Raw genomic sequence first — 25,120 nt, forward strand, 5'->3', positions numbered from 1 at the left:
CAGACTTTTGTGGGTTACTTTTTTAAAAGTTTAATAGCAATTTAAAAACACTTCGATTACGAAGTGCATCAAAACAATAGTTATTTATCAATTTCAATGAACACTTTCACAAATGATGAAATGTTTTATCATATGCGGTTCTGAGCCTCTTATTTGGAGATATGTTGCCTATTCGGTGTTCATTCTTTTGTCAGCTGGATGCTACACTTTCCTCTTTGATCGTGACCAACGAAAGAGGTGGACCACGCCATGACAGGTGGTTCTTAAAGGCCATTTGGACTGAACTGCTTTGATATATTTCTACTTTCCTGATTTGTCGGATCCTTAATAATGTTCTGCTGGTATTCTTCTTTCTGTAACGGCATGGAGAATAGCGCAAATGATTTGTTAAAAGCTTTAAGAAGATCCTCCTTGAAAGTAAAGAACGCAAATAATCAAGGTAATAGAAGACTTAGTTTGACTAAATTTGTTCCTGAGAGGTTTAGAAAGGTGAAAAAAATCCCATGTCCTTTAGCACCAGCTTAAGCTGAATTATATCATAATGATATTTAACGAACTTCATAATACTAAAGGACAATAGGTTATTTACATATTTAATATAGATATTTACTCGATCATTTTTGTGTTTCAATTAATAGCATGCCCTTAGTTTCCATTGCGTGAATAAGACACTCAGCAGTCGGGGGATTAAGTTTACGTATAATGTTCTATAACATTGGAATATGGTGGAGATATAAAGTGTGAACATAATAGCTAAACTACTGTTTAAGCACACCAGCATTGTTTTGCAACTGACCGTTCCAAGGCTTTGTCGCACTACGTTCCTAAGCTTTCTGTCTATTGGCTTTACTTCGTTCAGGTATTTATTATGTTCTAACCTATACATGCATTGCTGCGGTTCAAATATGCGTTGCATTATCATGAATCAGAGTTTATCACAAATCGGATCTGTTGAGAAATATTTTCAGTTTCAGAGAAAGAATGATGAAAGAAAGAAAATGAAATGATTATCCCCTGCCCCTGATGTCCCTCCTCCTGCAATTAGCTAAACATAATTACGAAAAACTCATAATAAACGTTTAAATGAATAAAAAATATTGTTTATATATACTTTTGTTATCGCGAAGCTGAAGAATTAAGTTAAACGCTTTCAGTGTTGATGTCAAGTTTGAATGCATATGATTAACCAGTAATTCTGAGTAATTGAGTCGACTATTATGAATCTAACTTTAAGAAAATATCTGTTAAATTTCCACCGGCATAGTCGTCTTGATCGTACTTAAATCTTGTTTAAATAAAATTGCAAACAATGAATGTAATATGCACATGTTCTAATGCTGTACAATTTCTAAAAATAACAGCATAGACAATTACTTGTGCCGACATTGATTTGTATTGCATTTTCGACAAAATCCTTTCCTTCTAGGTACTGATTAAAACCAGATATTAATAACGTATTTTCCATTGTTGTATGTTATATTTCTTGTAACGCTTGGAAATAATCTTATTTCAGATTCAACGCCATAAGATTAGTCGAAAATATTTTATTTCAAGAGGTAGAAGTGACATGTAAAAATGCATTGTAAATTAGGTGGGTGGGGTACAAAAAACAATTAAAATGACTTAAATATACTTTCTACTGAAAAAGTGCAAATATAATATATTTGATATGTCCAGTTGGCTTGTTTGTTAACATCATATCCGATATTATAAGCAATTTTACTAATATTTTTAATCATTATTCAGCAGTATTATTTTCGTAAACGGTCGCCATATTGATGACGTCATTTCCGGATCCAGTCGCGGTCTCCAAAAGAAATACATACATATTATTTTTGTCTTGGACCAAGGAATAATTTTGTATATGTGGCTATATTTCTCAACTACTTTCGAGCGGGATTACGAATGGCCGTGGACTATTATTTGATATAACTCGTTATAACAAGTATTCTTACCTTGTACAGACTGAATGAATGCTCCTCTCTGATTGGTTTATCAAAACAGAGCATGAATGACTAATTCTGATTAGAAATTCAATCTACTTAAACATCACTTTGAGTATGTGGAGCATCATACTCTTTTGGTTTGCTCTTCAACATGAAAACGCTCGGCGATATATGACAATTTTGTGTCGATTCCCCGTAAAACCCAACTCACTCAATCAACATGAAAACAGTTCTTTCTTCCCACGCTGTTGATAAAACACTTAGACGCTAGTAATCTCGATGCTTCTGTGTTTCCTAACAGGAACATTGTAAATGACTCTATTCAACAACGTTTGAATGCACCAGATGAAATTAAACTGATTCAAATGTTAAATTATAACATAGGAATTTTAGGATTCACTGATAAGTGCAGTCAAATATGAATAGTGTACACCAAAACAAAGAAGACAACTTTTGTCATTACTGCATACCCTATTGTCTGACGGGTTTGTTGATTAGACATGTCTGAACTTGTCTGTCTATAAATAGATATGGCCTCTGTTTCTAAAAGTAAATACGAATGAAAGAAAGCAACACCTATAAATAGACAACCAATCAAATGCGAGTTCATTGTATATAATACGCTGTTATATTTCTTCTCGTCATTAGAGTTTTGATACTCAACTAAGAAACATTGCAACGTCTAGATGCTATTTCGCTTTGGGAAATAATCGATATGTGCAGATGAACGAGTGGAAAGGAGAAATGAGAGTTGACATTAGGGAGTGACACGGCGACAAACAAACAGGAAAGGTATCAGTTTAAAGTTAATGCGATGGAAACATTTTGTAGGCCAACTAATCTATGCAGATAAGGCGTTACAAGATAAACAGTCCTAATGGAGTCACCTTGGAGTTAATTTTTATTGTAAAATTACAGAAAACAGCGTATGCGTTGACATAAAACAGTATCGGAAGCCCGAAAATGAAGTGGTACCCATAAAGAAACGCTTATATTTGCGCCCAAAACGTATGTCTGTTTGAAAGAAGTTGTGTCACAGATAGGAAGAAAACAACTCCCTGAATTAGACGCAGTTGTACCCTATTATATACATAGTGATCATATGGATCAGTTAGGGGCGCTTTAATGCACAGAATGTAATCCAAATAATTGTGGGAACTACTGAGGTATTATTCTAAAAATACCAATGATGTATGATGTCTAAAATAGCAACCAATGGGACAAAATTTCTAAAAATAGATACCAATCAGAAATCGGTCTGAATGTATATAAACGAATGTACAACAAAGCTGTATCATTAACAAAAAGAACGACGTCGACTACACGACCCTCAACAAAAATATAGAATATTATAAAAACAGACTGAAGACGTCTGAAACATACCCGAAACAAATGTTTCCAAATAAGTATAAGCAGGCAAGTGCCGGACTGTTTTACAGCGGGAAATCGGACATGTGTAAATGTTTTCGATGTTACGTGAAGTTGAGCGCTTGGCAAAAATCGGACTGTGCATTGCGGGAACGCTTTAAATGGCGTTCAAACTGTGAATATATAAGAATAGTGGGAGTCCCTCAACAAATACAGTATAGCGGCTTTGGAACAACAACACGACCAATCGCGGATTTGGGGCACTTAGTTTAACCACTAAGGGGGCAAATTTGTTTGTCAATGATAGATACAGTACTAGTAACGCAATAAAGTTATAAAAACTAGATATGTTTCCATTTGTATATATGACTGTGACATTGATAAATTGCTTGATTAGACAGTATCAGTTTAGCCGAGAATATCGTGAAGCTACAGAACATTTACTCGGTATTTTGGAACAGTATTTAGACAACTCTAGAACAACACCTACTTTGTATTCCCCTGTATTGTAATATATTAATAAAAAACTTTGCAAGAATATGCTATACTTTTGTAGTAACTTTGTATGAATATACTTGTTTAGGTTAACAATAAAAATGTCTGACTGGAAGCAGAATTTATCTTCTCTGTATTTTTGACCCAAAACACCCCGCTAGTTTTTCAGGTGTTGAAAAAGTGTGCAAGTATATCAAGTCTGAGGGTAAATATAAAATCGTTAGACACAAAATATGGAAATTGTTTCAAAGTCAACAGTCTTATTCCCTGACTAAAGGGGTCAGACATAAATTTTCTCGATCTAGTGTAATTGTCTAAGGGATAGACCGTCAATTGGATATTGATCTAATGGTCATGTTTGACTTAGCCAAACAATATTGAGGCTGTGTTGCTGTCCATAAACATTTTCTCCCGTTTTGCTTTTTGTCGCCCGATCAAAAGTAAAAAATGGATTGATGTAGTTAACGCATTACAGCAAATACTATCTGGTACACGAAACCAAATACAGTGAGAACCGATATGGTTATGGAGTTCAGAAGTAAGGAGGTGAATCAGTATCTCTAACATAAGGGAATTTATCATTTCACTTAACACTGAGAAAAAGGCTAACGACCCTAAATTCTGATATAAAATCTGAAAAAAAGACTATTCAGGTACCTGTTAAAAACAAGAATACAACGAAACATTAATATCCTCCAAACTGTAGCACGTTTCATAGGAGTGTAGGAAAAAGACCAATAAACATAACGAAAGAGAATGGAGAGAGTAGACTTCAGCAATAAAGGGGGTAAAACAAAACTAATCAAGAAAAAATACAAGTTTAAAATAGATCAAACGGTGCGCGTATCTCACATGAAAAGTGTGTTCGATAGGGAATACTCAAAAAGTGGAAGGGTGAAATATTTAAGATTAAAACGCGTTTCAAAAGAGACGGCGTACCTGTGTATATACTGCTGACTTGTATAATGACGATCAGATAGACGGAACATTTTGTGAACAGTAAATACAAGAGGTCAACGTCGACGAAACCACAGAGTACCATATTGAAACAATACTAAAGAAAATAGTTCGAAACAAAGAAAGAGAAGTCCTTTTGAGGAAGTTATACTGGTCAACGAAATACGATACTTGTATTCCAGAAAAAGACGTGACGCAGTACTCCTAGACCACGTGATCTGACTTGTATTTATGTCACAGACAAGAGTCTATTTGTCTTCTATAGCAGAGCGATTGGGGAGTCAACAACATGATTATCACCAACGTTGTGTACATTGCCAATTTGGATTGTACTATTGACTTAAAGCACTTGGGGCATTGTATAGTAAACGCTTGTTACGATCCTAGAACATTCCTCGGACTGATCTTGCAACACAAGACCATAGAAGGAAATTGCTTAGTCTTCTCCAACGGTGTTATCAACTGTAATGGAAAAGCGCCCAGTATTCAGGAGGGGCGTCAAAGACTACGGCGCTATGCCAGACGTATACACCATTTAGGGTATTCAGTGTGTCTGAAAGATATATGTCTAACCACGTCAGCCAATTGCACCTTAAATACCGTCATAGACTTAAATCAGTTGGTAAAAGGAGACAGATCGTGTGTGAACCTGAACAATTTTCAGCAGTGAATTGTAAAACTAATTGAGTCAATTTTTGTTGTTTTTACAGTGGTAAGGTGGTCATAACTGGTATCAAAGGTCACACTCAAATAGATGATGTAGTATATCTGGTCTTGATTGAACTGGAAGTCTACACACGTAAGAAGGAGTGAGAGTAATAAACAAACATTAATCAGTCTCAAGTGTACTTAAAGCTCCACTGTCTTCTTCAGCTTAAAGATACTACTATAGCAGTCAGAAAGAACATGGTCAGCACTATGACATCGAGTCAAATGTAGGCTATAGATCAACTGGCCAAAAGAGTGGTTAATGGAGCTTTTAATCCAGCTAGAAGATTAGTCCAGCTACTTGAAAGGAATCTGGCTTCTGGAAAGGTTTCATTAACCAGAAAGAAAACATTGTTAAGACGCCATCACTCACTTATGCCAGTATTGTAGAGAGTTTCCCATCATTTTTACACTATTCTGGACGAAGTCAGGACGAACAGAGATGCGTAAGAAGCCAAATATCAAACAAATACAAATGAAAACATGACAGACTTTTACCTTTATCATAGCAGTAAGGACACGCAAATCATACTTAAGAACTCCAATCCCTCAGAATTTTACATTCAGTTTCCAGAGTCATACACTTTAGAGGATCGTTGGACCTGCGCTGTGACTGAAGTCACTCTTACCTGCGATTTTATGCCAAGAAGTAAAAGACTGTATTTATGCTGCGATATTGTGCAAGAGTCTTACGTAAGAGACACATTGTTGCCCGTTCTAAGGAACATAGAAATAGAAATCAGATACAAGAAACTTAAATTTATAGAATATAGCCGTTCTGTGTATATGCCTGTGACTGTGGATTACTTTAACTCGGTAAAATTGTATTTGAAAGACGAAGATTTACAACCTGTGGAATTCAAAGCAAACGATCTTCACTGCGTATTACATTTTAATAGGTATGGGCTCCATAGAGGTGTACGGTCATAAACAAGAAAAATGGGTACCGTATATCCCTGACCAAGAAATGTGGTGTCAACACTTCACAGACTTGAGGGACAGATATGTACGGCCTGATCATATGAGCCGTTACATCGTGGATAGCGGTGCTCATATTAGAAAATGACCGAAATGAAACAGCAGCCAGCAGTACAGCAGGTATCTCCAGTAGCACAGGCGGCCGAATTCGCAGTCAGAAATAAAATGTAAGAAGGAAGAAGAGGGTAACAGTCGTAAAAAGGGCAGTGGAAACACGAGAAAAAAGTAAGAATACGCCACCACTAGCGTATACTAAACAAAAGAGACAAAACTTTGGCAATCCTGTATTTCAGTTCTAAAGAAATATGGAGTAATTTCATAAAGAAGAGATTTTTTGTTTTGTTTTTGTATTTTTCAAAGTTTACTCAAAGGATATCTAGTAACAGTATGCGCCTCTGATCAAATTAAAGTTCAAAAGTGACGGTTTGTTATTTCTAACACGGATACAAGCGATGGATCAGGAAATCACTGGGTGACTTTTACTTCCCGAAACAAGGACCTTATGAATTCTTTGATTCTCAAGAAAAATGCCTAACGACTACGATGCCGGCTTTGAAACCATATTAACAAATAAATACTGGATGATTCGTGATCGTATTCAAGACTCTGAATCGGATAACTGTGAACTTTATTGTGTGTACTACGTCATAACTAGATGTACAGGAATGAACATGAAGGATCTTGTCAAACCTTTTAATGTATTTAATAGAAAATGGAATGGTATTCTATATTGACAGAATTGCAAACAGAATACAATTATAGAAAGTATTTATATTCGTTTGTTGGTACGTATATGTATATAACAAGTTGTAAAAATAGATATTTGTTTTATTATCTTCAGGTTGACAGTCTTGTTTTAATTGCCATTTTACTTGTAACATGTAATTGAAAAATTTATATGAAGATTGTGTGGTTGTTTCGTAGGATCGGTAAATAATTGAAAGAAAAGTTTAGCCTGCGTTTCGTGAAAGAACTCTGTCTGACGCATACTGAGACGTTGACCAAACTTACCCCAAAAGCTACTGAGACATAGTTTAGTCAGCGCTCTCAAACCCGGATTCTTCGTAATATTTGAACGGTCCAATGAAACACCCTTTTTCTCAGTATATTGAGTCATGTAATGTCTTGTTCATTTATATTGGCATTGGTTCGTCCCCCGCAAAAACTTTCCCTAGGATCTAATCTGTCTGTTAAATTGTCAATGAAATTTTTCATCTCAGAATTTTTCATTCTTTTGTTTTCTGGTCCCAAATATTTCCTAATTATTCTAAGTTTTCTTTTTTAATGTCATCGCGAATAGTTGGTCTAAAGATTAATCGCGAATATCAGTGAAACAATCTCGGCAACCGTGAAAACTGCAACAGTGGTACTCATACGCAGTGTGCCCGCCCGCTTAGCTCCGTAAGTAAGAGCGTTGGTCTACGGATCGCGGGGTCGCGAGTTCGATCTTCGAGGGGGGTGCGGCGGGTGGGGGGGGGGGGGTGCGTATGTTCTCCGTGACTATTTGATGAACAACATTGTGTCTGAAATCATTAGTCCTCTACCTATGATTCATGTGGGGAAATTGGCAGTTACTTGAGGAGAACCGATTTGTACTGGTACAGAATCCAGGAACACTGGTTAGGTTAACTGCCCGCCGTTACATGACTTAAATACTGTTGAAAAACGGCGTTAAACTCAAAACAAACAAACAAACAAACATACGCAGTGTTTGTTTCCTCGCAATATCTATCTAATTTATATCGTGTACCTGGTAAAGATTGTTCGTCAGTATTAAATGCGTGTTGAATTTTGATATTTTGAGTATACGCCAACCATTCTAATCATTCGATAGAGACCTTAAATATTTAGTAACGAGGATAAAGAACTTTTATTCAAAACAGTTCCGCTAGGCATTGAGTGCATAGACAGAGCGGCGCTCGTATTTTGTCGTCAATAGTTTCGAGTAGACAAAAAATAGTTTCATCTAGGGTCAAGGGAATATTCAGTTTGAATGGAAAAAAGACTGTTTGATGGATATTAATGATTCAGGTTAATAGTGGAATTAAGAATAGATGATCACGAGTGATGTTTACTAAAACTAAAGGTGAGCATGCGCATTTAGAACTAATATATTTGCCGTTACAGTCATTTAGTTACGGTAGTTTGAGAAGTGAACATATATGCATTTTATCTAAAGAAAAAACACTTTTCATTTATCAATATTGTGTATGTTTATAATTCTTTCAATTAAAGAAGTAGAATAACTAGAAATATTATCGTTGTAACTAAAAACAGAGATGATTGCATTCTAAAATTTAGGTTGATGCGTACGCATTTTATTGTAACTAGAAATAGACAATGATCTCATTCTAAAATAGGTTGACGCATGCGCATTTAGAACTAGTATACTTTCACTGGAGTCATTGTTTTCACTGGACGCCAAGGGGGAAACCTCATAAGGAAAGAAGTAGTCTTTTATTTTTAGCTAACGTTACTTCTAACGTAGCTTTCTTAAATAAAGCTTAATGTTTTTTTTTTTCATTATTTAAAATATGATAAATATTTTGCTTTGAATTAGTATTAATAACTTCTTTGTTTACGATACAATGTATTTATTCATTTAGGTTATAGATAAATCTATATGATCATTAATTAAACATAGTTGATGTATAGTTTTGTTTTCATGTTTTTTCTCCTTCTAGGGCTGAGCACCTGACCCACAATGTGCGTTATCTCGCCCTACATAGGTATATAAGTAAGCTCTATATACTTCAGGGAGATATGAATAGCAGAATGAGGTCATTACTTAAACTAAAACATTTCTGATATATACGTCATTCTAAAATTAATATTCAAAATGGCCACCGCGCTGTACTGAGTTCATTTCTTATATGCAAATAAGATACTATAAATAGTGACTAGGTCATCCAAGATGGTTCTCGTTACTTGTTTTTACACAGACAAATCCCTATACAAAGTGCGTCCTTCGACTGCGAAGATGACCATCTCATCTCTGCGAAGCAAGTTGTCGTGTTTTTTTTGTTGTGTGTGCGTACTCAAAAGAATGTAATTATTGGCCTTAAATAAATAACAAATTGTGTTGTTTCATTTCATTGCAAGATGAACTTTGTTCCTTTTCAGGAAACAGTTTTCTATTTACAACAGACCTCCATGTGATGTCATAATATTTTTTTTCTATTTTAGAATTAGACATTTGACATGTTGTGCCTTATTTGGATCAATTTATGTATTTGGAATTTGGCTATATTTAAAAATGAATGAAACATTAACGCCTAAGCGCATCAAGGAAATACCAGTCTTTAGTCAAAACGCCTGGTAAGTATGTAAGTTTTACATGTAGAATATTATAATGATAATATCATAGTTTTTATTAGGGACCTTCATGACCGATTGATTAAGGTCAATAACTTTGGAAAGCTTTCCCATTGCTTGGGTTGTAGAATTATTTCATTCGAGGAAGGCATCTAGCTGTCTTACTGAAGATAGGTGGTTCTATCTAAATGTCAGTCCGTGCCTGTAATTAGGTCCTGATGTGCACCTAGATTCTTCCTCCACCATGTAAAGCTTGGAAGTGTTCATATGACCTATAATTGTGCCGACGTGACGTTAAACAAATTATATAAAACAAATCATAATTATAAGAAAAATATAGTCGTGCCCTTATCTTGTAAACTAAAAGCCTTCAATATATGAAACATAGAGCACACTAAACATAACGAGTTTCACACATCGCAAAGTTTGCCAGCAAGTAGAAACTATAGTGGAAACATATAGAGTCGTATATATAAAAATCAATTTACGGAAACATACGGAATATTTATGAGTGCCAGGTCAATACTTACGGACAATACATATATCATTATTATTATTATTATTATTATCATTTTTATTACTACTATAATTTAGTTAGGGGCCTCCGTGGCCGAGTGGTTAAGGTCGCTGACTTCAAATCACTTGCCCCTCATCGATTAGGGTTCGAGCCTCACTCGGGGCGTTGAATTCTTCATGTGAGGAAGCCATCCAGCTGGCTTACGGAAGGTCGGTGGTTCTACCCAGGTGCCCGCTCGTGATGAAATAATGCACGGAGGGGCACCTGGGGTCTTCCTCCACCATTAAAGCTGGAAAGTCGCCATATGACCTATCATGTGTCGGTGCGACGTTAAATCCAACAAAAAAAAATAATAAAAAATTTAGTTAAGTTATTGCATTCGGCACTTTGGAATTAAGAACTTTTCAGTTTGTTAAAATGAGTAACAGTATTGTTAGAATAAATGATAATATTGAAACTGATAATAATAATGACAATAATAGTAGTAATTATAATAATCATTATCATTTTGTTACTATAAAAGAATACAATTTATTGTAAGAACTGAATTAAATCGGTTGACAAAAATGAGTACTATTTTTAGACTTTGAAACGTATTAGAATAAAGGAAAGTCGAAAAAATTGCTTTGTGATTAATTGAGTCAATGAAATATGAATAAAGCGCATGCCGAAAATTTTTTTTGTCGTAAAAGCCGAAAGCTGACATATGCAAAAAGTATTTGAATATACAGGATGCTATAACTGTAAACAACTGTACAGCGATTAATTTAAATGAATCAATAATTCATAAATGTCGCGTGTTCTTTTGCGATATTTTCATCGGCCATATGGATGTAAACATTAAGACTTCGTAGGCGTACATCAAACAATAGACTTAAGTCTGTCTCACTAATCTTGGACTTCCGATAATTTATTTATACTGCGAAATGGTTGATACCAGACGCTTAAAAATCACGAAATTCATAAAATTTTGGCTCGGAAAAAGAAATGTGTTTTTGCAGTAGTAAGTTCAATAGTATAGAAAATGTACTTTGTTAATAATTGTAACTCACAAAAGGCGTTTTTGAAAAAGCTGGAAAGTCGATAAAATGACTTTAATTGTGTGAAGTGACGTTTATCCCAACAAAAACAAAACATCAACGCAAAAAAAAAAAAAAACAACAAATGTTTGAGTTGCATTAAGTTTAAATTTTTGATGCACAGACCTAAATCTGAGACAAATAAAAACGTTACACTCAAATTGCCGTTGTTGTTTCCTTTATCATATACTTATGTTGCTACCTTAAAAACCTGTAAAAGGTCTTTCTGTCACTGATAAAAACAAATAACATCGTATCGGAAAGAGCGTTGTATCTATTAGGTCTAACTCAATATTTTGACTCCTTACCTGCAACGTGTACATAAATGTTGGTTAGATACACTTGGCTCACATTTATTTTATATTTACAACGAAAATTTAGTCGGACTCACGTATTACAAATGAACACAAATGAAGGTAATAGGTAAGGGTAGATTTCTCGGAAGCACACAGAGCACCACAAACACAGCCCTAGAATATCAAACCTCGCGAACCAGATATTTTAGAATAGTTACACAAATGGTCATTGTGTGATCATCTACTAAGATTGTTCAAATATTTCAGATTCTTTAAGAAACGCGGCCGCCAGGAGGCGTACTCTCTTTTCCCAATATGTATATAGTGGAAACTTTAAAATTCTTCTCGTAAGAAACTGCTGACCTAATTTGAAACTGCTTGCACGGTTTTAAAATAATTTCACACGAATAGTCCTTGTGTGATCTTCTACAAAAAATGTTCAAATTGTTTTGATTCGTAGAAAAACATGGCCTTCTGAGGGTATGGTCACTTTTCCCGATATATGTATATTGTGGAAACTTTAAAACACCTTATCGTATAAAACGATTTTGAAATAATTTCACAAAATTGATCCTTTTGTAATCATTAACCAGTAGTGTTCAAATTATTCCGATTCCTCAAAAATACGGATGCCAAAGGGCGTGGTCTCTTTATCCGATAGGTATATTGCGAAAAATGTAAAAATCTTCTTGTAAGAAACTGGTGGTCCGATTTGAAAATAATATCACATAAATATCACATAAATGGTCCTTGTGTGACCCTCTTTCAAAACTGGTCAATATTTTATCATAGCGCGTGGTCACTTTTTCTTATAGGTATATTGTGAAAACTGTTTGTGGAGTCTTCTTGTATGAAACTGCAGGCCCAATTTGAACATAATTTCACATAAATGGTCCTTGTGTGAGCTTTATCAAGATCATTTTGATTCATCATAAAAACATGACCACCAGGGGTGTGGCCATGTTTTCTCAATATGTATATATTTGAAACGTAAGCAATAGTCTTGTCAGAAACAGCAGTTCCAATTTTAAAATGATTTTACAAAAATGTTTCGGGCAAATAACCAATCTGCGCGTTTTGTAATCATGCAGCGAAAATTACCAATTTATGATTTAAGACACATGCATTTTATCTTCCGACAATATTGAGAGGACCTTTCATATAAAATTGTGCAATTGTACAAATGACAAAAAAAAGAAACAACAAAAAAATAACAATAACAATAACAACAACAACATCAACAACAAAATAGAAAAAAAAAAAAAAAAAAAAAAAAAAAAAAAAAAAAAAAAAAACAGATATGCTTTAAAGTGCGAATAGTCACAGCCATTCTGTTTGAAGTGCACATTTTTATTAATATCTATACAGTTGTTTGAAGAAGGTATTTACCTTCTTGGTAATTTACGTACTATTTGTTTGAGTCGTATTTAGAGTTACATATCCTTTCTCAATGAGTACTTTATATGCACTTACTCTTACATTTTAAATGCTTTTGAAGTTTAACATCTAAACGCAAAAATTATAACTTCCACCAAAACAGATACGAGAGCTGTTCAAAAATAACGTAGATTTATTTACTAAATCCTTTCTTCTGGTGAAACTTTCTCTTTCATATGTGATTTTAAATCTGATGTCATTATTATGGACTTAGTTAGACATTTAAAATAGAAATTTGCAATTTTGCAAATTGAAAGGAAAACGTCGTCATTTCCGACATGCATTGTACTAAAAAAGTTATCACAAATACTTCGCGCCTTTTGCTGCGAAGAATGATAGATGAGGCATTACTACCGTATGGATGTACAAGTTTAATATAACCAAAAAATGAAGAGGTATATAGCTGAATTTTAAAACGACATGATTTATTATGAAGATATGCTTATTGGTTTTCAGGACATTATTTTATACAAAAATAGTTTGGCTTTATTTAAAAACACAGTTTACGATTTATGATACTTTGAGAGGTGTTGCACATTTCTTACCTCTCACGAACAGACTCAATCAAACCAAGTCTGCTATTATTATTCTTGGTTGCATTCTTTGCTTCTTAAAGATTATTTACAGATTTCATTAACCATCACAACAGCAATCTTTAAGTGCCGTGTGGCGGCTGTAAAAAGTCTCCCTGTACTTGGATTCAGTGTTGTTATATTTTCTGGTCCTTTGGGATCATGGAGTCCATTCAACTCTCATGGACAGACTCAATGAAACCGAGTCTGATATTATTCTTCTTGGTTGCATTCTTTGCTTCCAAAGGATCTTTTTAAAGATTTTATTATCATGTGAGGAAGCCATCCAGCTGGCTTACGGAAGGTCGGTGGTTCTACCCAGGTGCCCGGGCGTGATGAAATAATGCACGGAGGGGCACCTGGGGTTTTCCTCTACCATCAAAGCTGTAAAGATGTGTCTGTGCGACGTTAAACCCAACCAAAAATAAACTTTTGCTTTATATACAAATGTAGCCGGGGTCATCTATAAAGAAATATAGCCTTAGGGTTTTAAATATTGTACTTTATTAAGGTGGTTTACAGTAAAGAATTACTGTAAGAGCCTGTAACAATAATAAGACTAATGAAAATATGCACACAATACTCATAAAAAATGCAAAATGCAATCAATTGATTATTATTACAGGAATTCAAAATCACAACAATTGATATAAGAAAATAATAATTACCAGAATCCTGTATTCAAGTATACACTTTATTTAAATTTAATAAGTTGTAAAACTTATAAAATAAAGTTTTATCTTAATCGGACCTGATTGCAAAATCAGTCCATACACTAGGAACAGCTAGAGAGGAATGCCCAAGAGATGTTAGTTTGGCGGGAATTAGATATTTCGCGGGGTTAGAAAGGTTATGTGGGCTCAGGCACGTGAAATTTAGTGAACTCTCACTCACAACTACTTTTATACAGCGCTCCACCCTTAATAATAATAAAGTTAGGCATATACAACAGTTAGGCAGACAAATACATGTACGTATGACGTCACAGATCAATAACAAGGACAATACAATATTTACAGGGACGGATATAGGACGGTGCGCAGCATTGCAAGTATCTAAAAGAATATTATGTTTGATCTACCATTAAAAGAAAGTTCTACCATAATATAACCAGGGTTTCACATTTCCCCCTTTTGATAAATGGCTCCTGACATTTCAAACTTTATATATGTAACAAGTAAAAAATAATTAGTATTAATGCAATGCAAAATATTTACACTGAATATTGTGAAAATTATTTCACAATTATGAAATAAATATATATACAAAGAAAATAAATTCCAAGTGCACTGCATAGTTATCAATAATAACTATGTCCTATGAAAATCACTAAAGGGGTCTTTCTAAGAAAGTAAAACTGCTGAAATCTGAAAAAAAAAAAAACGGTATAATTAATTTCAAAAGAATATGAAAAATTAAAGCGGCATTCAATTGAAGTTTTATTACCGCAAACGGCATTATCATCAATGTGCCTGAAATTAAATTAATAATACAAAGTCTTAATGGAACAATTAAAGGTAGTAACTCTAAATATGTTTTTAAAGGTACTTATGCTTATATGTTATGTTAAAGGTACTGGCTGAAAGTTAAAATTATTTAATAGTTATCTAACGTATCAAATCTTAATGACTAATTCAAGGTACTAATTCAAGGTACTGAAGTAATGATTTTTAAAGGGTATTGGACTGTACTTCAGAAATGGACAAAAATTTGATCTGGTCATATAAAAGGTCTCTATAGGAAAATATTTTAAAGGTACTGTGATAATAATGCCTCTTTAATGAATTAAAGAACATGTTTCATATATATGGGTACAATATTTTATTCTTACAAAATAAAATAGCAAGACAATCATTATAAAATCTATACATTTAACAGTTTATGTGCAATAGCAAATTAATTAATTTTCATATAAAGCAATATGAAACTGAATTCATATATCTTCAAGCTATATCTGTTTCTGTAAAGAAAACAGGAGAGAACATATATGCAATATTCCTGCACACACTGTATGAATTGAATTTTTCAGAAATAATTCAATATACAACATTTTTAAAAGATAAAATACTGGACTCAGTTTGTGACAAATTACACATAGTACACAACATCTTCATATTTCGGTGCTGCGGAAATAGGGGCCACCCATTCACCATACCGTACAGGAGCTCTTCTTGAACGGCTAGGACATGGTGATCTTTGCGGACGGACGGTTTCGGCAGTATCAATGCTAGGTTGGTCTATAATTGAGTGTATAGGATCCTCTGCTGGGATTGAGTTGGAGGCAGAAAGTTCTGGGACCGGAAGTTGTGAAACTTCTGGGTTCACACTCAAAGAATGCTGGAAAGAAGAATCTCGATAAGGACATACGTCTATGGGCTGGAACTGGTATCTGCCTTCCAGTAGATGTAGAAATGCTAGGCGTAGTCTTTGGTAATAAACCTGGCTGATTCGTAGGTCTACGGTGTGGAGGTCTGTAACGCTCTACTTCACTTTCTGGCTCAGAGCTCTCAGAACAGGAGACTGGTTTGGATTCTGCTGGGTGAGTCTGCCTGGTCCTTCTAGGGGGAGTCTTGGCTGAATCTTTGCAGATTGGGCCTGTCCTAGATTGTTCAGGTAAGTCCACCGGAACACTGTTGAATAGAAGGAGCATATTCCTGTGAAGGATTCTAACTGGTCCTTTGCCATTCTCAAGTTGTACCCGGTACACTGGTATGTCTGGATTTAGCATTGCTAGTATGACATAAGGGTCGCGATCCCATCTGTCTGCTAGTTTGTGTGTCCCGTTTATGCCAACCTTCTTCACCAGCACCCTGTCTCCAACTTCTATGGTGGTTTCTCGGACTCGCTTGTCATACTGGTCTTTGTTCTTAGCAGCTTGTTTTCCGGCTTCTCTGGCAGCGGCTCTGTATGCAAACTCCAGCCGGTTCTGGAGTTTGGCTGCATATGCAGTCGGTGTGTTCTCACCGAGGTCTTGTGGATCGGTTCCTAGGAATGCATCCACAGCTAAAAGGGGATGCCACCCGAACATTTGAAAGTGCGGCGAAAAACCTGTAGCATCACTCTTTGTGCCATTATATGCTTAGACAAGAGGAGCGATGTAGTTCTTCCAGTCACTTTTCTGGTAATCTTCTAAAGTTCCAAGCATACGCAATAGTGTAGCATTGAAACGTTCAGCAGAACCATTACCCATAGGATGGTAAGGCGTTGTGTGTGTTTTACGGATTCCGATGAGCTCGACAGTTCTGTGATGGTTTTACTAAGGAAATTACGACCCTGGTCAATGTGCAGTCTCTCCGTAAATCCGGAAAAAGTGATCATACAATGCCTTAGCTGTCGTATGAGCTGTCTGATTGCGGCAAGGTACCGCTTGAGCAAAACCCGGTAAAGTGATCTACAATCACAAGGATATTCTCTACTCCACCTTTACTGTGCTCGAATTTCAAAAAATCTGTACAAACAAGCTCCATGGGCCTAGAAGTTAAAATCGGAATCAATTCCACAGAAGGTTTGGGAGGGGTTTTGCGTCTGATGCAGGGACCACAATTTTCGATAAAATGGTTAACATCCTGTTCTAAGCCTGGCCAATAAAAACGCTGCCTGGCTAACCAAAGGGTTTTCTCTTTACCTCGGTGGCCGGCATCACCATGGATACATTTCAATGCAAGATTCCGGTAAGATGTTGGTATAACTAATTGACGAACTGACTGGCCATCCAAGAAAGCGGTTCGGTACAGAATTCCCTCGTCCAGATGGAGTCTGTTACTCTCTCTGTGGAAACGCTGTACTGCGGCGGTCTCAGATCCTCTCTCCCTTGTAGGAAAACCGCTTTCGAGGAGGTCAATCACTCTAGAAATAGTAGAATTTGCATTCTGCTCTGACTTCCACTCTATCTTATTGATATGATCAGATTCAAACATCTCCTCACCGGCCGAATGAGGAACTGCCGAATTTGAAACACAATCAACAAGGGAAGTAGAACCGATGGCGGCATGAAAAATGGCTGCTAGTTCTTCCTGAAAGATGCATCTTCTGGACAATCCATCTGCATCTGCATTTTGGCTACCACTTCTATACTCAATAGTACAATTGTAGTTAGCCAATTCTGCAAGCCACCGGTGACCTGTAGCGTCAATCTTAGCAGATGTTTTGATGTGGGTTAATGGATTGTTGTCTGTCACAACTTTGAATTCATTTCCACACAAAAAATCGTGGAATTTATCCGTGACGCTCCATTTGAGTGCTAAAAACTCCAATTCATGGGCGGGATAGTTACGCTCTGGGGGCCTTAAGCTGCGTGATGCATAAACGATAACACGCTCCTTACCGTCTTGTACTTGGTATAAGACTGCGCCTAAGCCAAGGGACGATGCGTCTGTATGCAAAATAAAAGGCAGCGAATAGTCTGCATAAGCTAATACTGGTGGGGATGTCATACGGTCTTTGATTGTATCAAATGAAGTTTGTTGAGCTTCGCCCCATGTTCATTCTGCTGGTTTCTTGTTCTTTGGCTTTTTGGATTTCTTGGATTTCTTTGTGTTGAATCCATGTCCTTCAAGTAGGGAATTCAAAGGTTTTACGATCTGGGCGTAGTTTTTCACAAATCTGCGATAATATCCTCTAAACCCGAGAAACTGACGAAGGGATTTGACATCTGTACAAACTGGCCAATCCTTAAAAGCAGAGACTTTGCCTGGATCAGTTGAAATACCTTGGTCTGAAATTGCATGACCTAAATAAGTGACAGACTGTTTGAAGAATTCACATTTTGAAGGTTTCAATTTCAAATTGTATTGATCTAGACGTTGAAAAACAGACTCGATTCTAGATATGTGTTCCTCGAAAGATGAAGAAAAGATCAAAATGTCATCGAGGAAGATTAAACATTCTCGCAGATGCATATCACCCATACATTTTTCCATGAGTCTTGTTGGTATTGTTGTTGCTGAGAAAAATGTTGCTGTTGTGGAAAAGGTTGTTGTTGTCTATGGGGTTGTTGTTGTGGTTGTTTATCCAGCTTCTGTAAAATCAAGTTGAATTTAGAATCTATCTTTTGATCTAATTTAGTTTCCATCTGATTAAGTTTGAATGCCATCTTCTTTTCCATGATGAAGTTCAGAACTATGCATACACAGGAGTATGTTTAGCATGAACATTCTTGGATGGCGCTGGTGTAGAAGGAGTAGGTTGCTGAACAGTACCAGTTGAAGAATGGAGAATCTCTTTCTCAACTTTCCTGATTTCTCGCAGCAAAGAAGTATAGTCAGTCAAAGAATCATACTTGTGTCTGGTTTGAAGCCGAAGCATATCTGAGAACAAACCGGTCCAAAATTTGTGCCTTAGTATATCATTTCTTGCCAAGCCTGGCAACTGGCCTTTAGAAATGATTTGCTGCAACAAAGTTTCAAGACGACAAGCATATGCTGTGACTGTTTCATGAGGATGCTGAGATACATTAAAAAATTCAGTCATCAAATCCTCTTTTGTTGATGCTTCTGAAAATAAAGTGTCAAGTTTCTCCAATATTTGATCAACTGTTGCCTGTTGCCCTAATGGAATGATCATCATCCGTGCAGAACCTCTAAGAGAACCTCTAACAATTTGCATAAGTTGGGCAGAAGTAATTTCTGGGTTTGCAATAAGGCACTGAACTTCATACCGCCACATCAAAAAAGGTACTTCTCCTTTCCCAACAGGTTCATCTCCATAAAAAATGGCTATCTTGGGAAAAGTAGGAACAAAGTTTGGCAATGTGGGAGGATATATAAAAGGGGAAGAAGTATGAGGGTCTGATGACTGCCCAAGATGAAAAGAAGCATGCCCAGAAGAAGCAGTTGTGTGTGGTGGCACCTTAGGAATTGCACCAGTATTCTGGGACTGCTGGTCACCTTGTAATATTCCAATAAAGCTCGTAAGTCGAGACGGTTGGGGAGGTTGAATAAGAGCATCCTTAGGTAAAAGGTTGAACCGTTTCTCAACCATCTCCATCAATTGCTCTGTAGACATTCCTGTGGGTATTGACTTCAAAGAAGTCTGAGAGGAAGCTGACTCTCCATCAGCCATTTCAAATATGAATGTATGGCAGAATCACAAAAAAAAAACATTATTATAATACACAGGGGTGTTGAGAACAAATATCAAAGTCGAACTGATGTCCCACCTTCCAAAACTGTGATAATATGAAACTCTGTACAAAATTTATATCCCAAAGTACTAAACACAGTACTAAAATTCAGTACGAACTTGAAAGTACTAAATACAGAAGTACTTATCCCCAAAATTCCAAAACATTAAAAAAACTGGGTTCCCTAGTACAACTTAAGTACTATGCAAAAAATAAGGAAGTACAGAAAATAAAGTACTAAAGTACTTAAATGAAAGTACTAAAGTAAATGAAAAATGAAGCACGTCAAACAAAATTCACGTCGCGACACAAAGAAGTATACACGAAAATTCACGACATACGAAACATGTTATCAAACTGTACACGGATAATATATATATATAGTTGTCGAAATTTAAATCATTTAAATTTCACAACACAAACTGAAAACAAACTTTCAGAAACTGTACATAGTAAAATATGACAAAAAGGGAATAAAAAAATGCTAAATAATTGGGCAATAAAGTACTCTGAGTAAGGATGTACACAATACTATGTTTCTTTTATAATTTCAATGTTTTTTAGTGAAAGTCAAAATAATGAACACAAAATTTAAAGCACAGCAATAATCTAGGTGAATAAATTGAGGCTACACTCTTCTCCAATAACTAGGTCAAATGATCTATACTACTGTCACTCCACAATTGAACGGTAAATAAATATCACTTCTGTGTTTATCATAGACTGGCTTTAGTTCAAGATTATATCCTGAAATAAACTGCTTCTCAATTACTCTGAATAACACCGATGAAAGTTTATTTTATTTAACTTTATTCGCGAAATAAATTCACCAATTAAGCGGACACTCTTTGAAATTTATTTAAATAAAGTCAAAATTTACTAAAGTATCTCTGTAAAAGCTGTTTCCAGACAGATCTCTTTATATTTCTGACAGAAAGTTTATATAGTCTAGCTAAAATCTTACATTTACTGCCTTCTTTTAAAATTAATTTGCATAGCAAAGATATCACTAAATCTTACAGTGAAATTAATTTAAATACTGTTCAAATTCACAATGCTATATACTGTACTCTATCCTGGGAACTGCAGGAAAGCTATGATTTCTGAAATAGAATATTAATCAACAACACATTCTGTAAACTTCAGCTGTAAAGGGTAAAGTTAATACCGTGCTTGGTATAATATTTACACCCTTGTAGATCCAACGAATATATTTACCAAAATTATATTTCACTAAACGCACGCTGGCAGGCCAAAGTATAGGAAGATTTTCTAGGTACATATAACACAGACACATAAAACACAAATAATATTGTATAGAATAATATTTTTTTACAACATGACAACCTGTAAAACTGCTCTCTCTCGATTCAATGTTGCCGGATGCAATAAATTTTAATGTGAACAGTGCAAAGTGATCATGCAATTTGGGTGAAAAGACAGTAATGGAAATATCCCTAATTGTTCTGGTAATCGAACTTTTATGTCGAAACCAGGTTTTAGAAAAATGCACCCTTATTTGTATATATACGGTACTAGTTAAAAAAAATAATTTCTGACCCTGATCTGTCTCAACAAAATTTCTACTTTCGCTTTCACGTAATTAATAAATGTCAATACACAACCTCTATTTCTATAATCTAATCCATCTATCAACCAGATTGGTTATAAAAGCTTGGAATTGGATGTAGAACTTACAAATTTAATAATAAAATGTGAGTGGTCTTAAAATTCCCTTGTATTTTAAAGAAAACAACACACACAAAAAAACTGTCAGCTTCAATTTGACAAGTCCTGAAAATATGTCACTTTCCGAGAAATACCAAAAAAATATCTAAATGATAGAAAAGAACTACAAAATGACTTCTACGTCTAAAAGTGTCTTACTTTCACGTGTGTGCCGAACAAATTGATCAGTATTTTACAACGCAGAAAAAAAATGCCTAACTTTAGAACAAAAATGGCGACAATTTTAGAAATCACGTGAAAACATTCCTAAATCTTTTCACGAAAACTTGGACTACTTTTAAACTGTACAGACTGAACAAAGAACGCCACTCAATAGCAAACTACTAAAACCTTATTTTAGCAGATAGTTTAGAAAAATAACTTACATTTCCATCCTTAATCCACATATAAACATTTAAAACAGATACACATAAAATAAAACAAGAAAACACTCAAAAAATAGTTCACACAACCACATAACACAGTGTTCCTCCGCGCGATGTTGTAGTTCCTTGGCATTCTCCTGGTTGAAAATACGTATTTGGCGATGAAATGAAATGGAAAAACAAATCCAGTCATTTATGAAGAAACAGGTATGAAAATACCGGTAATGCAGTAGATTTTACTTTGCATTAGTGCACTAAACAAATGAAACTTCTCAGCAGCGTAGATGACGTGAAACACAGGTTCACGGGGAGTCACCGACGTCTCGGTACCTGAGGTGAAAAAATGCTGTCTTCGGAGTTTGCATCGGGGCCAGTATTGCACCACAGATCCTGTGCTGGTTGTTTTCAGGATTTCGGCTCTGTTAGTTTACCACCTTTCCTCGTCGGGCAGCCATTTGTGAATCCTGTATCCAAGTATACACTTTATATAAATTTAATAAAGTTTTATCTTAATCGGACCTGATTGCAAAATCAGTCCATACACTAGAAACAGCTAGAGAAGAATGCCCAAGAGATGTTAGTTTGGTGGGAATTAGATATTTCGCGGGGTTAGAAAAGTTATGTGGGGTCAGGCACGTGAAATTTAGTGAACTCTCACTCACAACTACTTTCATACAGCGCTCCACCCTTGATAATAATAAAGTTAGCCATATACAACAGTTAGGCAGACAAATACATGTACGTATGACGTCACAGATCAATAACCAGGACAACAAAATATTAACAGGGACGGATATAGGACGGTGCGCAGCATTGCAAGTATCTAAAATAATATTATGTTTGATCTACCATTAAAAGAAAGTTCTACCATAATATTACCAGGGTTACACAAACTAATCATAAAATAGTATTTATTTACCAATTAATATTGCGCTTAAAGTAAAGCAACTTTTAAAATCACTAAATGCCTTTACTGTTTTGTCACCAGCTTATTGTAAAGTTTGTAAAGGGCAAATAGATTTTATATGATGCTACACACGATCTAAATATTTTTTTTTTTGTTAATTCAAGTTTCCTAATAATGTCGTCTTATATAACAGTTTGCGTCTGTTTCCATGGTTAACTGATTCAAGTGTTCCATATTCAGAAATTATGGTTTGGTATTGTCCTGAGAGAAATGTATTATCTTAAGTGTTTACTCAAGTTTGCAAGGTTTTAGAGTGTTATATCAAAGAAGTGCAGTGCTAGTTGCAGCTGCGTTAACTTGAAATTAATCCCCCGTAGTAGTTCGAAATCAGTTCCAAACTACGATCATTTTCTAATAGCAATAACTACACAACAACTCAAGGTTTATAATAATAACAATATCTTTAGAAAAACGATACTATAAAAGGTAATATGTAAATAAGATAATAGGTAAGGGTAGATTTCTCGAAAGCATAGAGCATCGAGAAATATAGCCTCAGAGTCATTTGCAAAGTAGGCCCACAACAAAAAGAAGCTGTGATGGAAAAGATTACAGACGGGTTGCTTCAAAAATGTAATAATAATATATAAACTTATGTCAAAAATAGATTGAGGTGGTGGAAGTGGTAAGGGGTAAACATGGGGTAGGGTGGGGGAGGAATTTGAAGGGGAAAGTAGAACAAGGATATATACAAATTTTCAAATTAACACCTTGATGTGTTGAACAAAGTTCTAAATTTATTACTAGAATTATAGTATGAAAATATAGATAGAGGTGGAGGGAGTGGTAAGGGGTAGAAAGGGGTTGGGGGAGGAGGTTAAAGTGGAAAGTAGAACAAGGAATATACAAAGGGAATACTACGTTCCTAAATCACAGTTACACTACAACGTAAACCACAATAGCAGACATTCGTGTGCCAAAGTTAAACACACAACTACACCCAAATAACTAACATAGTTAAACAGATAAGTAAGATACAATAAAATTGTAGGGCACCGCTTCAGGCACATAAATGCACACTTATAAGCAGGGAGATACAATTGTGCACCGCCCAAGGACTCCGGCAGACAAATTAAAGGGGGTCATGAAAACTCATAGTAGCCGAATGCGTTGTTCATATTGGCGGACCATAAACAAAACAGAAATCGTAGGGCCACTCGAATAATGAGGCTATTATCGTGAACCCTACTTTTTCTATTACCCTAGTGTTTGATTGAACGTTTAATGTGCACCGCTGTATGAATAATTCTGCGGATGTTTCATAACTGATTTTTGTAGTTGTAACATGTGTACATGTTGAGTTCTACTCAAGCCGGGAGTAGAGGGCTTGGACGGTAGCATGAATTTCCACTACCGTCCATGAACAGGCTCCGTCAAACCGAGCCTGCAATATTTTCGATTTTGTTTTCGTGCTGGGCGGCCTGTGAAGTTTCAAGTTTTCCATTGTATAACACACTAAGCAATATATATACATTTGAACAATTGTATTACTTTAAATATAAAGAACAAAATATATGTAATGAAATACAACTTAATAACTTGTTCGTTTGTTTATACAGAAAAATAAAGCAAAACTCCTATCATATTAAATATTTAATACGGATTAACATGATCATGATATTAATTAATATTATACTTAATTATCTTTACAAGATATACTGTTAAGTAATAAATAGTATAATCATTCTCAATATTCAATATAATGACATGCATGGTACCAAACACATGTAACTCGAACAGTAAAAATATAAGAAATAATGTTCAATGTTATAAAGCCAGAAAAAAACGAAAAAAAAATAATGCAGCATGGTTGCATACAAAGACCAGTAACAACAAATTCCACCTTTTACCTCAGCTTATACAATAAACTTAAAGCTTTTTTCAGGATGATAACAAATAATATGTATACTGTTACTTTGAGCTGAAGGGAGAAAATAAGTTTGTGGCTAGATCAAACTAATAGGGAAAAAAAAGAATGAAGAGCTAATACAAAGATATCTACCTATATCTAGCCTATCACAGTTAAATTAAACAAATGAAAAAAAAAAAACAAAAAACAGTCAATTTGAAAGTTAAATAATCAATTGAACAACCAAAATTATTGAAACAACAAGATGATCTATATGACTTTGAAAGAAGAAAATTTTATAGTTCCACATAATAAATCGGTTTTATGCCACAGTCACACATACGGCACGGATAGCTACGTTTAGCTACGAAATAATCCCTACTGATCCGTACCTGAGTCGT

General features: G+C 35.3%; 1 protein-coding gene across 1 annotated transcript in view; it reads left to right on the forward strand.

Annotated features, from left to right (window-relative positions):
• Positions 1-25,120, forward strand: part of LOC123549845 (NXPE family member 3-like) — a 170,636-nt gene that overhangs the window by 37,180 nt on the left and 108,336 nt on the right. The window contains exon 2 of the mRNA XM_045338285.2: positions 9,639-9,770. Within this exon, the coding sequence (XP_045194220.2) occupies positions 9,639-9,770 (132 nt within the window). The remainder of the gene's footprint in view (positions 1-9,638; positions 9,771-25,120) is intronic.

Source organism: Mercenaria mercenaria, chromosome 6 (genome assembly GCF_021730395.1).
Source record: "Mercenaria mercenaria strain notata chromosome 6, MADL_Memer_1, whole genome shotgun sequence".
NCBI lineage: Eukaryota > Metazoa > Mollusca > Bivalvia > Venerida > Veneridae > Mercenaria > Mercenaria mercenaria.